The sequence below is a fragment of the Protomyctophum bolini genome (genome assembly GCF_963924005.1).
Source record: "Protomyctophum bolini genome assembly, chromosome: 15".
NCBI classification, from domain to species: domain Eukaryota; kingdom Metazoa; phylum Chordata; class Actinopteri; order Myctophiformes; family Myctophidae; genus Protomyctophum; species Protomyctophum bolini.
The window spans coordinates 34,702,716-34,718,887 of record NC_137876.1 but is presented as its reverse complement, the minus strand read 5'-3'; the positions used below and the strand labels follow the sequence as shown (position 1 = coordinate 34,718,887).

Below are 16,172 nucleotides of genomic sequence, written 5' to 3'. Positions count from 1 at the left end.
CTCTCTATGTGCACGCCTGCACGATATCTCCTTTTGATAAGAGAACACCCAAGTGCAAGAATCAGTGCCCTGGAAACAAAATGTCGGCAATAAATACTTCAATTGCAAGTTTGATTGAGCAGGTCCTCAGATTTGTGCAAAATACAACACACACTGATAACAACCAATTCATTCATTAAAAAACAAAAAGCAAAGGAGTTATGGAATGGAACTTTTACATACATATTCACATTATACTTATATTACCTTGCTGATCTGATAAATCTGATGTGTCAAACACGATATCATAGATCGATAGTTAGCAGTATAATACAATACATAGCAACATAGTATCTCCTACTGTAGCAACACTTCCTGCAGGTTATAAACAGCTTAGTCCCATAAAGATGGTGAGTACAGTCTATGTTCTTTACATGGAAAACTGGGTAACATCTTACCTGAAGCTCTAATCAACCAGTATTTTCATTGAACTAACATATACTTATTTACAAGAACTGTACATATTTTAAAGACAATATTATGTGGACTTGACTATGATTGGCAATAATCTGCAAAAGGGACATTTTACATGGTGATTACCAGTATTGAAATTGGTAGGTTATAAATGAGGCAATGCCGTTTCATAGGCAAATCTTCAAGTAAAATGTTACCCTTAAAGTGCCCAGTTGTTGAATCTGCTGCACACATACAGACAGAGAGATATTACAGTTGCTGTGCTTTTCATTTTGTGAGAAGACAGACACATGGTGAAAGGGGATACCCTTTGTATTCTTTGGGTTCAACAGTACACGAACAGATTATCCTTACCCAAATAGTCATCTGAGAGATGGAGAAAAGGGATATGAGATACATAACCCCGATGCCCCTTCTGTGCGAAAAAACGAAAGAGGAAAAAGAAAGCCTCTACTGTTCCATGGGGTCTCAGTGGGTCTACGTGACGATTACACTACATCTAGACGTATCACAAGTTCAACTGTTGGCCACAACACGATACCCTGTTGCTCAGCAGAATCACAACCTTATTGTGCCTTATTTGGACTGACAGACACGTAAGATTTGACACTATACTGTACACCTACACCCAGAGTGACAGTTATGAGCACGATTGTTCTTCCTCATCCAGGATTGGCTAAAGAATTAATCATGTGCACACAGTGAACAACAACATGACAAATAAATTACATGAAAAACAAACAAGAAAACAAAGAGTAGAGATGTACAAAGAGATATGTCAGTAAAAAAGTTTTGTGCTTTTCGGCTGTCCTGTGTACATTGCGTACAATATTTTGAGCTCCTGTGTACTTTGGATAAATTACATACTGTGGATATTCAATGGATATATATGAATATTATTTGTCTTGCTGAAAATATACAATGTAGGTGTAGGCAATAAACATGGCAAATTCTAGATTGTCTGTGTTGTTGTGCATGCGTGCGTGCGTGTGTATTATGTGTGTATGTACAGTATGTGTGCAAGCCAGGCATATGTGTGCGTGTGCGTGCGTGTGCGTGTGCGTGTGTGTGTGTGTGTGTGTGTGTGTGTGTGTGTGTGTGTGTGTGTGTGTGTGTGCGTGTGTGTGTGTGTGTGTGTGTGTGTGTGTGTGTGTGTGTGTGTGTGTGTGTGCGTGCGTGTGTGGGTGGGTGTGTTGGTGATAAAAGTAAAGTGCAATGTGAGGGCATTTACAATGTGTGTACCCTATTTCTCCTTCAGGTGATAATAGGTCAACAGTCACTGAGGTTAAGCCATGTGTGTCATTCATATCATCTACAATTCCGTGTTCCTGTGTGTGTGTGTGTGTGTGTGTGTGTGTGTGTGTGTGTGTGTGTTCTCTTGTATAAATTAAAATCAATATAATTAATTTCATTTGGCAAACCAAACAGTGAAGAACAACCCACAGATGGCAATTCAGTTCAGTTCAGGTCGCAATGATGGAATTACATGGATTCATTTGCACCCCTGGCCTGGGCCCTGTAGTGTGTACTAATAATAAAATACAGGCAAAAAAGAAACCTTTACATGAAAGTGTCATAGCAAGATTTTACTTTTTAAGAAGTTTACCATCATCGTCGCCCCAGTTAAATTAGTTTTAACTGTCAAAATGATTATCCAAGTTGTGAGTCATATCAACATCCCATATTGATAATGATACGATCCGATTCATATTTTGTGGGATCCCACAGATGGCAGAAACCACAGTTTGATTCCACCCTCACCACACTTACAGTATGTTATACTAGATGAGAGTCTGAAGCCAAATCATACTTTGTTGTACGACCAAGATGCTTGCTGAAAATAAAGGATTTTAAAGTGAAAAGTATGCCCCATAATTCGGTTGAATTTTGAAACGACGAGCAACCAGGAGTCATCACCATGCTGGCTTGTGGTTGACATTTTTATCAAAATTCAATTTTTGCCATGGACATACAAAATGTACAATATTACCAGAAACATAAAGACTAGCCCTGAATGGCCATACAGGTCTGGTCTCTGAGAGTGTACAAATGGAACAAAATAGACCCTTACAGGTATTTGGTTCCATTTGTACACTCTCAGAGTTAAGCGGGTCCTTGCAAATAAAACATTTGAGAACCACTAGTACTAGTTGGACACCTAATGCCATAGTGCCATAGTAAATAAGTAATTTGCCACGGACAAGACCAAGACATGTACAAATTTGTCTGTGTACCTACAGACATATTGATGACCCCTACGGGCAACACAGGGATGAGTGGAAAGTGGAAAGCTGGGGTGAAGTGTCCCCTTATGACAGATCCCAAGTTCCGAGTCAGCTTCATCCCCATTACAGTAAATGTGAGTAAGGGCAGGGTGCATCTGATCTACATGGGTCATATATATTTACAGGTTGATGCAGAGTCTGCCGGGGTAGAAAGTGTGTGTGTGTGTGTGTGTGTGTGTGTGTGTGTGTGTGTGTGTGTGTGTGTGTGTGTGTGTGTGTGTGTGTGTGTGTGTGTGTGTGTGTGTGTGTGTGCGTGTGCGTGCATGCGTGCGTGCTGAGGAGTGTCGGGGCTGACAACAAAAGGCTGCCATATACCGTACTGTAATGCAAGTTACAGGAGCCAGTCATGCAGGTGTGGATCTATAGCATGGTGAGGCCCTCTCCCATTCTCAAACCATTGACTCCAGATCTGAATGAACCCAAACGCGTGCTCTTGAATCAGATGAGCTGAATTATACAGTTAGTTACAGTTAGTTGCTTGGCTGATGGAAAAGTTGCGCGCGCGCACACACACACACACACACACACACACACACACACACACACACACACACACACACACACACATACATACACACACAATTTGGGTTGAGGACCATTGCAGTACAGTATGTACATACAGCATGTGACATACAGTGCATACACACACTCCTTATCTCCATGCAGTCCTTGTCAATGTCGACTGTCAATGTTCTTCTTCTGCAATGCATTCCTCCTTCTCTCTTTCTCATTCAGTAGTATTCACAAAGATGTAGAGTTCGAAGTTAAACACCCAGATCCCACAGGATTACACACTGACTCATATGTTTCAGTGACAGAGACTGCTCCTGTAGGTTCATTGTGATTTGTATATATATTCTTCATGGTGGTGCCAAACAGCTCTGGAGATTTTATTATGGGAGCCATGCGTTTACAGCCAATCAAAGCAAATAAAACCCCTTCAACTCCCGTCATTCTCTTCCACAATTCCTCGAATCCACTCCTCCCTTCCTCGTGCCACCTCCGGTCTCTCCTCCTCCTCCTCCTCCTCCATCATCTCCTCCTCCTCCTCCTCCTCCTCCTCCTCCTCAGTCCCACTCTACATCACACTGCATTTACCCTTCAGTCTCTCTGCACGGGACTGCTTCCCTGAGCGCTTGCCGTCAATGTTGAGGCTCATGTTCCTCTTCTTGTCCAGGTTGAGGAGCTCCTGGAAGAGCTCTGTCACGTTGTGGTTGGTCTTGGCGGATGTCTCCATGAAAGCACACTTCCACTGGTTGGCCTGGGCCTCGCCGTCCTTGGTCTCCACCTCCCGCTGGGTCTCATCGCTCTTGTTGCCCACCAGCATGATGGGAATGGCCTCCACGTTGCCCTTTATGGCTAGGACCTACACAGAGGGGAAGGACAATAGGGCAGAAAGTAACAATGTTAAGACACTCACTGGAGCAGTGTCTAACATTGTCTAACACGTGTAAATTAGCCCTCCCTCTATAAGATTGTGTGGAGACACAAAGGAGACTTTATTGGCTTAGGAATGTGACAAAAACAAAAAAGGAATTCCATGAATTCAAGTCTCCATGGGGACGGTGACTATAGAAAAAAGGTAATTTGGGGGATGAACTGTCCCTTTAAGTCGTGGGGCTAAACAAGGCCCTATAGTGAAAAACCTGAGTTCCATCAATGTCTCACCTGTTGGTAGATGGGTTTGAGCTCCTCCAGGGACTGTTTGCTAGTGATGGAGTAGACCAGGATGAAGGCGTGGCCTTTGGAGATGGACAGGCGCTGCATGGCCGGGAACTGGTGGCTCCCTGTGGTGTCCGTGATCTGCAGCGTGCACACGCTCTTGTCACAGCTGATCACCTGGCGGTAGGTGTCCTCCACGGTGGGGATGTAGGTGTCCCTGAACGTGCCCTTCACGAAGCGCAGCACCAGGGAACTCTTCCCCACCCCGCCCGCTCCAAACACCACAACGCGATAGTCGTTACTCTGCTCCGGCATTCTGCCCCCTTCAGGCTGAAGACAGAATTACTGCACCTATGGAGGGGAGAGAGATAGCAGAGGAACGGGAGAATGAGCTAACCGTGGGAGGGGGGGGGGGGGGGGCATACTGCACATTCACAGTAATACTATTGGTTTTAATCAGCCTTATGAGACAGGGCACAAATGACCTGATAGGGCATCTGCCCCCAATCAATTATCAATTATAGAGCAACAGTACAACCACAGTGTCTCAGTTTCAACCCCGAAAACGTCTCCACGTTTAATTATATATTAACTATGCGGCACAGACCTATCTATATACATCATCGTATAGTAGTGTGTGTGTGTGTGTGTGTGTGTGTGTGTGTGTGTGTGTGTGTGTGTGTGTGTGTGTGTGTGTGTGTGTGTTCGCTGCGTGCGTGCGTGCGTGCGTGCGTGCGTGCGTCCGTGTATCATAAAAACAGCCGTGTTAAAGAAAAAATATATTTGGCAAGCAACAAAGCGACAAAGCTCCCGCAAAACATATTAATTAGACTTTAGTCTTCTCACAGGTTGCAGCATTTCAAATAAATATGGACTGTATAAGAACTAGCAGCTCATAGCATTACAATTTACAATTTAGGCATTTAGCAGACGCTCTTAATCCAGAGCGACTTACATTAAGCAAGAACAAAAAGGCATGGGAATACATCACATAAAAACATTTATCATGAAACATGCGTAAGCTAAGAAAGTAACAGTGGAATATCTATATAATGAAACTATACATCTATACTACTATGCTATACATATGTACTATGACGTGCTATGACTACATACAATGCACTTATGCTGTCTACATAACATGCTATAAGTCTGTATCAAATGCTATCTAAGTCTACAGAAATGCTATCTAAGGGGGTAGGGTAAGTGCTATGGGCCATGATGGAGTATGAAAAGGTGGGTTTCCAGACTACGCCGGACGATTGGGAGTGATGCTGCAGTTCTGACTGCAATGGGAAGTGCATTCCACAGTTTTGGAGCCAGAAGGGAGAAGAGTTTGGGACGTGTGGAGCGTTGATGATGCTTCCCCCAGGCATACAGTGGTAGCTAATAGCTATTGCATTAGTCCTCATTCATTCTGCACCATTTTTCATCAGTACTGCTGAGTGCTGACAATAGTTTTGTCGCACGCACGCACGCACGTGAATCTAGTGGAGAAAAATAAGCATATTATTTAAAACAACATTCTAATGTAACCAAGTATCAGACCATTAAACAACAGTGTAGCTCAATCAGAGATAAGGCTGAGTAAGCAAAAGGGCAAGACTGTGGAACTCAATATGTCCTACACACATACAGTACATAACATAATACATGTACTGTATGTAACACTGTCACTCATATAATATAACACTGATTATGTGTTTGTGTTTGCATGTGCAATTTCCAAGTGTCCTCTAACCCCATTACATGGTCCTTTACAGTCCATAATAAGATACTATACTTCAACTGTGATCATGTGGCACTCTCTAAGTACAAACTGTAATGAAAAGGTAAATCAACAGCAGCACTAGATGGAATAAGTGGATTTCTGTCACACTCGCGCCCACTATCGTTGGCACAGTGCCCTGTAATTGCATTGCCAGATTCTAGATAATGTCAGTCAAGAAGTTCAAAATTAATGTGATTTCAGTGAGTTTTATTGCCTATGTTCAGCAACGATTCTGGGTCACATCTAAGGGAGATTTAATATCTGTCATGAAACTAAATGAATGTGCATGTCTCAGTCCTTTCTGGCCATAGTTTGATGGAGGCTGCTGTTGTGTGCAGTGGTGGAAGAAGTACTAAGATGTTTTGCTTAGCAAGTACCACATTAAATACCCTGTTACAAGTAAAAGGCCTGAATTCAATGAGTAAAAGTACAAACATATTGGCATTAAAATCATACTATAATTCAATCAATGTCTGTCTGTCTGTCTGAATGTGTGTCTGTGTGTCACTGTGACTGCCGTAGCTCCTCACTGCCTGCACCAATCACTCCCACTTTTCACACAGGCATTGACCATAATAATATGGAGGGCGTAATTTCCAATTTAACTAACTATAAATTAATAGTGAATTTATTAGTGAATTAAAAAAGCGAAAACACACCCAGGGCGCAGTACAACGGGTAAGGGCTAGTACAATGAATGCACCAAAGTAAAAGTAATTATTATTTTTCAACACTTTGGATCTACAACAAGATTCACAACGAATCACCATGAAATATGCAACCCAAGTAAGGATTGACTGGTTATCTGTCTGTAACCAATACTCAAGGCTGTAGTGGTGTTCGATTAAAACTGAGAGATCTAACCTGTGTAGTTTGAGAGTGGTCCAAAGTAACTAGTAGCAGAAGCCAAAGGATCTGGGTGTAAAGAATCCTGTGCTATAGCCTACAGGCAATCTTTCAAAAAGAACAGATACAAGCTCACAAAGCGTCACAAATTAATGTGACGTGCTTGTAATAAACAGCCAATGCATAAAACACTTCTAAATTTTGAATATACAATTATGTTTTGTAATAATCTGAATCTGAAAAGTAACTGACCTGCATGTTGACCTAAAAATCACACCCGTGTGAAATGAGGGGCACTCTTATCATTGTACATCATCATACATCAGCTCATTCCATGTCCAGCTTTTAATGTTTGTGTTTACACTATGACGTAATGGCCATCAATGGCTTTTAATGTTTGTGTTTACACTATGACTGAAAGAATTGTATGGTTGTAAGAAGGGTATTTGCTGGTTGTATATCACCCTTACACCAGTGTGCCTATTAGAGCACCAGGACCAGACTGGCTTGTGGTTTCACATGGTATATATTTATTGAGGATGACATGGAATGATGCTTTTAAATGTACATAATGCATCAACTTGTGGCACAATTGTCAGGGTTCCCACAGTACTTCTCTGATAGAGGGCAAAATGTTTGTGAGGTTACCACCTGGGCCTATATAGGCCAGCCGCAGGTGTGCCTAACTAGTAATTAGTATAGGGCCCCACCCACCACTAGAGGAGTTATGAGGTGATCAGCTCCCACTCCACCCCACTCTCAGCTAGAGAGTGAGGGGATTTCGTACAATGACAATGGCCATCAATGGCATTTAATGTTTGCACGCACACACAGTATGTAGGTGTCATTAATACTGTATGTGCTGCCCCTTCCAAATAAACAGATCTATACAACCTCCGACTTGCTCTGATCTATAATGCGTTGCATCTGTGAATTGTTGGGAGCTTGTAGATAAGGTAACACCATCATATGAAATATATCAAACTTATCATGTTCTGTCTCGTCAAGATTCCTTGGTTTAAATAGCCATAAGCTATTGCTATGTAAAGGATGGATATTTGACATTATCAGATGGGGTAAAACAAGTGTAGGCCAGAACACCAAAGATGTACAGATGAGACAATACTGCTGGTCACTGCTTTACACTGGCTGAAAATGTCCAGCATCATGGGCTTTAGTCTGAGCTACAGTATGAGATCAAACTAAAGGCTAAATATACTAGACAGAATGACCTCTGCATGGCTCTGCACAATATCAGGTCATGGATGTGTGTGTGTGTGTGTGTGTGTGTGTGTGTGTGTGTGTGTGTGTGTGTGTGTGTGTGTGTGTGTGTGTGTGTGTGTGTGTGTGTGTGTGTGTGTGTGTGTGCGTGCGTGCTTGCGTGCGTGCGTGCGTTGAGCGCATGCGTGCGTGCGTGCGTGCGTTGAGCGCATGCGTACATGCATGTGTGCATATTCACTCTGTCCATGTCCTCTGTCTGTCCCTGACTACTTTGTAATACGATTTTCTCTTTCTATCCTCCCTGCTGCATCTCTCTCTCCCGCGTTCAATCTGTGTATTTTGCTGGCCTACTTATCGTTTTGGCTCTCTCTGAACCTATATTCACTCAGCCTGCAGTCTCTTGTCCCTTGCTGTTACTCCCCAGTTTCTTCCCAGGTCTCCATGCTGTTTAATCAATAAACTAAGAGTGCTGTGGTTTTGATCGATGGCCCAGACTGTCTGGGAATAGTCAGTCAGTCAGTCAGTCAGTCAGTCAGTCAGTCAGTCAGTCAGTCAGTCAGTCAGTCAGTCAGTCAGTCAGTCAGTGAGTGAGTGAGTCAGTCAGTCAGTCAGTCAGTCAGTCAGTCAGTCAGTCAGTCAGTCAGTGATTCTGTTGTGTTTTTTGTACTTCAATGCAGTGACAGTGAGTCCTGCCCATCCAATACCCCCTCCCACTTCCCACCTGGACTAAAATTAGCTCCCCTCTCCCTCCTACCCGACCTATTCCTCCTACGTCTCTCTCTACCATGCATCACCGAAATCCCGGTGCTGCACACACAGTATGCAGGTGTGAGCAAGTGCATGGGCAGTATGCATGCCCACACTTAAACACATGCAAACATGCACGCACACACACACACACACACACACACACACACACACACACACACACGTGCACGCACACGTGCACGCGAACACCCCAACACTATTCGTCCTTGACACCAAGTCACAGAGATTAATGACTTTGTCTCCTCTCCTCTCCTCTCCTCTCCTCTCCTCTCCTCTCCTCTCCTCTCCTCTCAATTTTAAATGGGAGGACTGCATGTCCTTAATGAATTAATGGCACACTATAAACGCATCTGTGGCAGGCCAGCCAAACTCCATTAGGAGATAGTTTTGGCATAGATCAAGCATCCTCTCCTCTCCTCTCCTCTCCTCTCCTGAAATACCCACTTCCTTCACTCATTTGTCTATAGAGCAAGCAAAGAAATGTCACCTTTTGCCGAATTTATGCACATCATTTCCCTCAAGAGAGCCACTTAAGCGGTGGCACAAAGGAGGCGCATTAACCAACATCAAATACAACGCCATTCAATGGATCAAGAGCATGCTCAAACAGACACCCACAAAGCAGGCCCTGGGAGTCTTGCAGAGCTGTTTTTAATCAGGCACAGGATTCTGGAAATATATGAATGTTCCATAGTGCTGTGAACCTGTTCCATGAAATAATAATGACTTTTTTCAGCTGGGAGAATGTTCAGGGTTTATTCTGGAGATTTCTGTGACTCACAAATATAAAAGGCTCAATGGCCATGCATGTCTCCCGAGGCCAAGGCACTCGCTGACTGACAGACACTCCAGCTATAGCATATGCACGCACGCACGCACGCACGCACACACACACACACACACACACACACACACACACACACACACACACACACACACACACACACACACACACACACACACACACACACACACACACACACACACACACAGTAAAGTATAAGTCAAGCTCTGTCCTTGTTGGCAGTGACTGGCAGATGTTATTTCAGACAGGGGGTGAAAATTGTGCGTGCGTGCGTACGCACGTGTGCATAACATTAATCTCAGTTTAGAGATAAATTGAGGGATAAAGAGAATATATTAAATCCAGGCTTTAGTATATTTGCAATAAGTTTATATTAGTTTGAGTTTTGACTCAATCACATATTGTTACTGTGTTTGCACCTTAATAAATACCAAAGGCAGGCGCCCACTGGCCTAGTGGTCCAGGCGCATGCCACATATAGGCTCTGGCCTGACAGCGGGTTGCATGTTCGAGTCCTGTTCATGACAACCTTTTCTGCATGTCTCTCCCCTTCTCTTCCTCCCTCTTTCCTGCCCGTCTTCACTGTAACTATATCAATAAAGGCATGAAAGCCTTAAAAAAGTAAACATTAATAATAAATTATTAAAACCATAGGCAGGAATAATCCACAGATCCCCCTGCAGAGAAGAGGAGAGAAACTGAGACTTGCAGAGAAGAGGAAAAGAGAGCAGAGAGGAGGAGGAGAGGAAGGGAGATAACTATTTCAAACTTTTTTATTTTCTCATACTTTTAATATTAAACTTGTATAATAATGTAAACAGTCTCTTATAAGCCCTCCTAGGTTTTCTTACCTCACCTCCATGCACAACAACTATCTGTCATCTTTCCTTCATTATCTACATTCTACACAGTTTGTGTGTGTGTGTGTGTGTGTGTGTGTGTGTGTGTGTGTGTGTGTGTGTGTGTGTGTGTGTGTGTGTGTGTGTGTGTGTGTGTGCGTGCGTGCGTGCGTGCGTGCGTGCGTGCGTGCATTCATGTGTGTTTGTGTTTGTGTGTGTGTACGTGTACATAAAACTGTATACATAAACACTTACAAGTATGCGTGTTTATGCTTCATTTGTGAATGTGTGTGCATGTGTCCTCCAGAATGTGCAAGAGATTGCAGTACTGTGGTCTTGGCTTAGTGGCTAATCATTGAGCTTAACCTCCCCTGTGCTTCTGGACTGCTCTGCATTGACCCAATTCCCAGGACTTAAGTTACCAGCAGTCTCCCTAAGACACTACATGCAACCCCTAATGCACCTACAAACACTTTGATGGTTTGTGTACAACCCTTGAACTACAATCGCTGTACAGTCACCAGTGGTGGACAACCTACTCAACTCCAGTACTTGAGTCAAAGTGTAGTAGATGTGCATGGATGCTGTCGACGCGGTCCGGCACTGATTTATTGCCATTTCGGCATCCCCCAAACAGTATTTTGGCGCTCTGACTTGTAATACTCCTGTCTTTTATTCTTTTGGGGCAGGCGTTTGGTGCACCCCCGAGCTTGGTGCCCTGGTTTGCAGCCCCTAAAGTCTGCACATTAAGCCGAGCCAGGATATTCCTGGTCAAATATTAGGCCTACTCAACTGCAGTGAAAGTTGCTTTATTAGTTAAATTTGCAATTGAACTCAAGTAGCCTACTGGAGTACTCACTTTCAAAGAAGCATTCAAAAGTAGATGCTTTTATAATACTTTAGATGCTTTTATAGTACTGTATTCAAGTACAAATGACAATAGGTTTTCTTTTTATTGACACATTGTGTTGATAGCTGATCTACAAGCTGTGTCTCATCGCGACTCATTGTGACAGAAATACAAATACTTAAGTAAAGTACAGACACACAAATTGTTTTTACAAAAGTACAGTACTCAAGTAAATTAACTTAGTTACTTTAGTTAAATTTGTACAATATTTTGAGTAAAAGTTTTGAGTTAACTCTGAGGATTCTACTGTGTACACTTCATTAGAAACAAAAGCCTCTGAAGTCCAAGTTAGTCAACAGTGATGCCTCAAAGCATACATAATCTATAAATTATTGCTCTACCTGTTCAAACTCTTCTGCAATGCCGAGATCTCTTATACACCTATAATATTGTGACGTGACAATAAAGATGACTTTCTGATTCTGTATGCAGTAATCCACCCAGGCACAGTGTATAGTGGGACTATAGGACATTGACTGTGTCTGTCTGAAAGATCTCCTTTTCAAGTTTCAAACTTGGGAAAATGGACTTTACTTGGAAGTGAGACTATACTAAGGTCGAAGGTAGAAGACTGCATGGCGAAAGGCAGGTTCAAGATGTTTGTAATGTGTACATGCTTGTTCCTCCCTGATCGTGAAAAAACACTGTCTGCAGTCTATGATATGATGTATACCTCCAACAGAGAAATCAACCTCTCTAATCATAATCAAAGCCAACACAATGCGTCACCAAGGAACCGAAACTGAAGCTGTCATTTAGATAGATGAGTGAGTGTCCCTCCAATCAGTCTTGGAGAGTGAAAAACAGAGGAGTATTAGTTTGATCTATAGAACCCCTAGGTTGCTCCGTCTGGCCTCTCCATAAGGCCCTGCTAGAGAGAGGCACTTGCATAGAAAGGCCAAGACCACGCCTCTCTGATGAAAATGAAAACAGGATTTCCAATGTTTGAACAGGTTGAGAATGAGATATGATTAGGATTACTTTTGCCAGTAGAACATTCAAATAGCTTCAATAGTCACTCTACATTTTTATGTTTTCAGAATGACATTGAATCAATACTTTAATGATCTTATAAAATATGGGCGCGGACCTGGCAGAAGCACTATTTTAACTCCTCTCAAATATCAAAGCCTACCTGCAGTGACAGATGGTGACAAAGTGTGCATTTTTGGAATGCATTCATTGTTTCATTGCTTTCAAACCGGGCATGTATTCTTTGTAATACTATTTAATCCAGGTCTGAGAAGCACACAGATGGTTAGAGCAGGGACAACAGGGGAATTCCCCAACCAACATATGGCATCATTCAGAGTTATCAAGATCCATCTGCAGTCAAGCCATTTTGAGATGTGTTGGTATTTTTAAATATTGCACTGAAACAAATAGGAAGAAAATTATCTGGAAAAGGATGTACAGTATGTAACCTTAGCCTGGAGTCCAGACTCATTCCACGTTCTGTTTTCTTTTCTCCTTACATTGCTTCTCAGTCTGGCCAGCCTCCTATTTCCAAGGGGCTTCTGATTGGCCTGTGGGGGGAGGCGGGACCAGTGTTTTCCAATGTAAAACTACTTGCCTATGTAATTATTGGTGATGTTTTGAAATATGAGTCAAATAGGACCCTGGCCAGACTGAATAGCAAAGTGAGAAAAAATATATCTTATCCACCGAACGTAATGAATCGGTCTGGATTCCAGGCTATTTATGTCCAATTATCCACTCATATTTGCACTTGCACATATAAAGCAAGCAAATCACAGCACTCATCGACTCATGCGGCGCCACTTAACTACATGCACGTCACAAAACAGAAACAGCACGTGCTGAGTTGTATTATAGTTGATAATCTACGCATGTAAAAAGGTATTTATAAAGATCACAATTTCCATCTGACCATGTTAACACCTCACACCACACCATCCAGATCTATAATGGGACTTTGCCACTGATTCCTTCATTGTGATTTGCTTAATTCATGAACTGCACACCTAGTATAACCTGCTAATGATGGCCAAAGATTGGACAGGGAGGCCACACTGTTCTATTTGTATTTTTTTTTAAATGTGTCCATTTAACGAATGGGAGGTTGGTTCATATTCTATTACAGTGTTTTTGATGCTTGTGGTCAAAGAATACTGTTATGCTGAAGGTCAACGGTAATAGTTTATATAAAGATTATAGCAGAAATGACTCCTTGGTACTTGTCATCTCATTTCATCACAGTGTTAGTCCATTAAAGCGTTGTTAGCCCTGTGGAGAGCCAGACGAACAATTGCTCAGAGTGCCTAATATAAGTTGGGTCGGTGAGCCCTACGTTCTGTGTGGCTTGGCTGATGTTCCAGTGGATAACTATTAACTAAACCTTACATTCAGATTATATATAACTAAACCTTACATTCAGATTATATATAACTAAACCTTACATTCAGATTATATAACTAAACCTTACATTCATATTATATATAACTAAACCTTATACATTCAGATTATATATAACTAAACCTTACATTCAGATTATATATAACTAAACCTTACATTCAGATTATTCAGACAACCCCCCCCCCCCCCCCCCCGTGAAATTCACACTTCTATTTCAGCACCTGGCTGCTGTGACCTTGTTATGGCAGAAACTAGTTCCTCTGGTTTGGACCTCTTTATAAATGCAGTTGAATATCATTGTCAGTGAATGACTTATCATCATCATCATCATCATCATCATCATCAACCTCACCACTACTGCTACCACAAGGTTTTCATCACCACCACTATCATCACTGACATCACCAATTTGGCAACTATCACGACTATCAACATTATAAACATATTCATCTGCCCTGCTATAAATAGACTCCATTTGTGTCTTCTACACCTTAGTGGTGTAGACCGACCGACAGACAGACAGACAGACAGACAGACAGACGACCGACCGACCGACAGACAGACAGACAGACAGACAGACAGACAGACAGACAGACAGACAGACAGACAGACAGACAGACAGACAGACAGACAGACAGATCCAGACAGATCCAGTCATACCCCCTCCACCACCACACACATGCTGGCATCAGTCCATCTCTCTTTACTACTCTCGGCAACGCACTTCAAAGCTTAATCACTGGAATTACTGTCATGCATCTCTCCTCTCCTCAGCTCTCCTGCCACTGCTTTTCTCGAGCCCAAAACCACACACATTCAGTAAAATCCCCAGTGTTATTTTATCCATTTAATTTAGCGTAACTCCATAGATTGTACAAATGTAACCAAATTGACATGTAAGGGTTCATTTGGTTACACTGTAGTTGTACATATGCTCAGGGTTAAATTAATACTGAGGATTTTACTGTGCAGTTGGTGGAAGCACACGCACCCATGCAGATTTCAAATGCACACCGCGCACACACACACACACACACACACACACACACACACACACACACACACGCACACACGCACACACACACACACACACACACACACACACACACACACACACACACACACAAATTGCATTACCTTACATGCAAAAGTCTCACACAGTTCACACATTGCGTGGCTTTGTGCCATTCTAACTGAACTGCAGCCACAATAAACAATACGCAATGAGCATAGAAGAGGGCAGACACATCCAGATGGAAGGATGTGTAGACTATAGAGGATATAGGCTATGGGGGGATTAACCATGAGATTTTCCACAGAAGTATGGGTCTATGCGTCATACTGGCGTCATTATGGTGTACAGTCTCATGTTGACGTACAGCATTGCCTCAAGTCAAGGGGTGGCAGACGTGTCCCTCTGCAGAAGGTGCGCAACGCCATTAACGCCTGTTTCATTCATAAATACCAGAGGATCGCCATCTCATTGTGGTGCCATCATTTCACAGTCGCAGCGACCCCCCCCCCCCCCCCCCCCCCCACACACACACACACACACACACCCCTCACAAAGCAATATGATAATCGCTACACCCTCATATATTTTCTCTCTCTCCCGCTGACTGCCCATATACAGTATGACTGTACCGCGCAATCTGTAAAACACATATATGATTCATCACGATTAAGACAAGGATATCGAAGATAATCGAACACAAATAAAAAGGACAACTAGGCTTATTCCCAACGCAACGGATTTAGAATCGGAGCGAATCGTTTTCCCATATTGGCCATACCGGGATTCGCCTGCGCACAACAGCCAGCAGTGGCAGAAGGCAGTGAGCCGTTACGCTAGCGAATGCCAACATCTAACGACATCTCTAGATGTGGATGAAAAGCATCTCCATACCTGACCGTGAAGAATAAGTTTGCTTTATAGGCTTGTCTTCGGAAGAGACGGTTGAAAGACAAACGCCGGAAGCGTCTTAGAGCATTTTGCACGATTCATGTAGAGCTCATGTCGTCCGATTTCCACCACCACAGCAGACTCTCTCTCTCTCTCTCTCTCTCTCTCTCTCTCTCTCTCTCTCTCGTCGAAGCCCCTTGATACCAATAGGAGGTGGGAGGTGCTATGTCCTCTCCCTCTGAGTCTGTCCTACACTTGATTTTCCATCACTTCATACTGTTAGGCGTCGAATGGCAGTGTAAGCAGCAGGCTATTTCCGCTCTATCGACATGT

General features: G+C 42.9%; 1 protein-coding gene across 1 annotated transcript; it reads right to left on the bottom strand.

Moving 5' to 3' along the window:
* Positions 1-3,816: 3,816 nt before the first annotated feature.
* On the bottom strand, positions 3,817-4,715 carry diras1b (DIRAS family, GTP-binding RAS-like 1b; the record flags this gene model as incomplete). Its single annotated transcript, XM_080783126.1, has 2 exons — positions 3,817-4,104; positions 4,407-4,715. 2 exons carry the CDS (start codon positions 4,713-4,715, stop codon positions 3,817-3,819), a joined length of 597 nt encoding a protein of 198 aa, XP_080639252.1.
* Between the last annotated feature and the right edge of the window lie 11,457 nt (positions 4,716-16,172).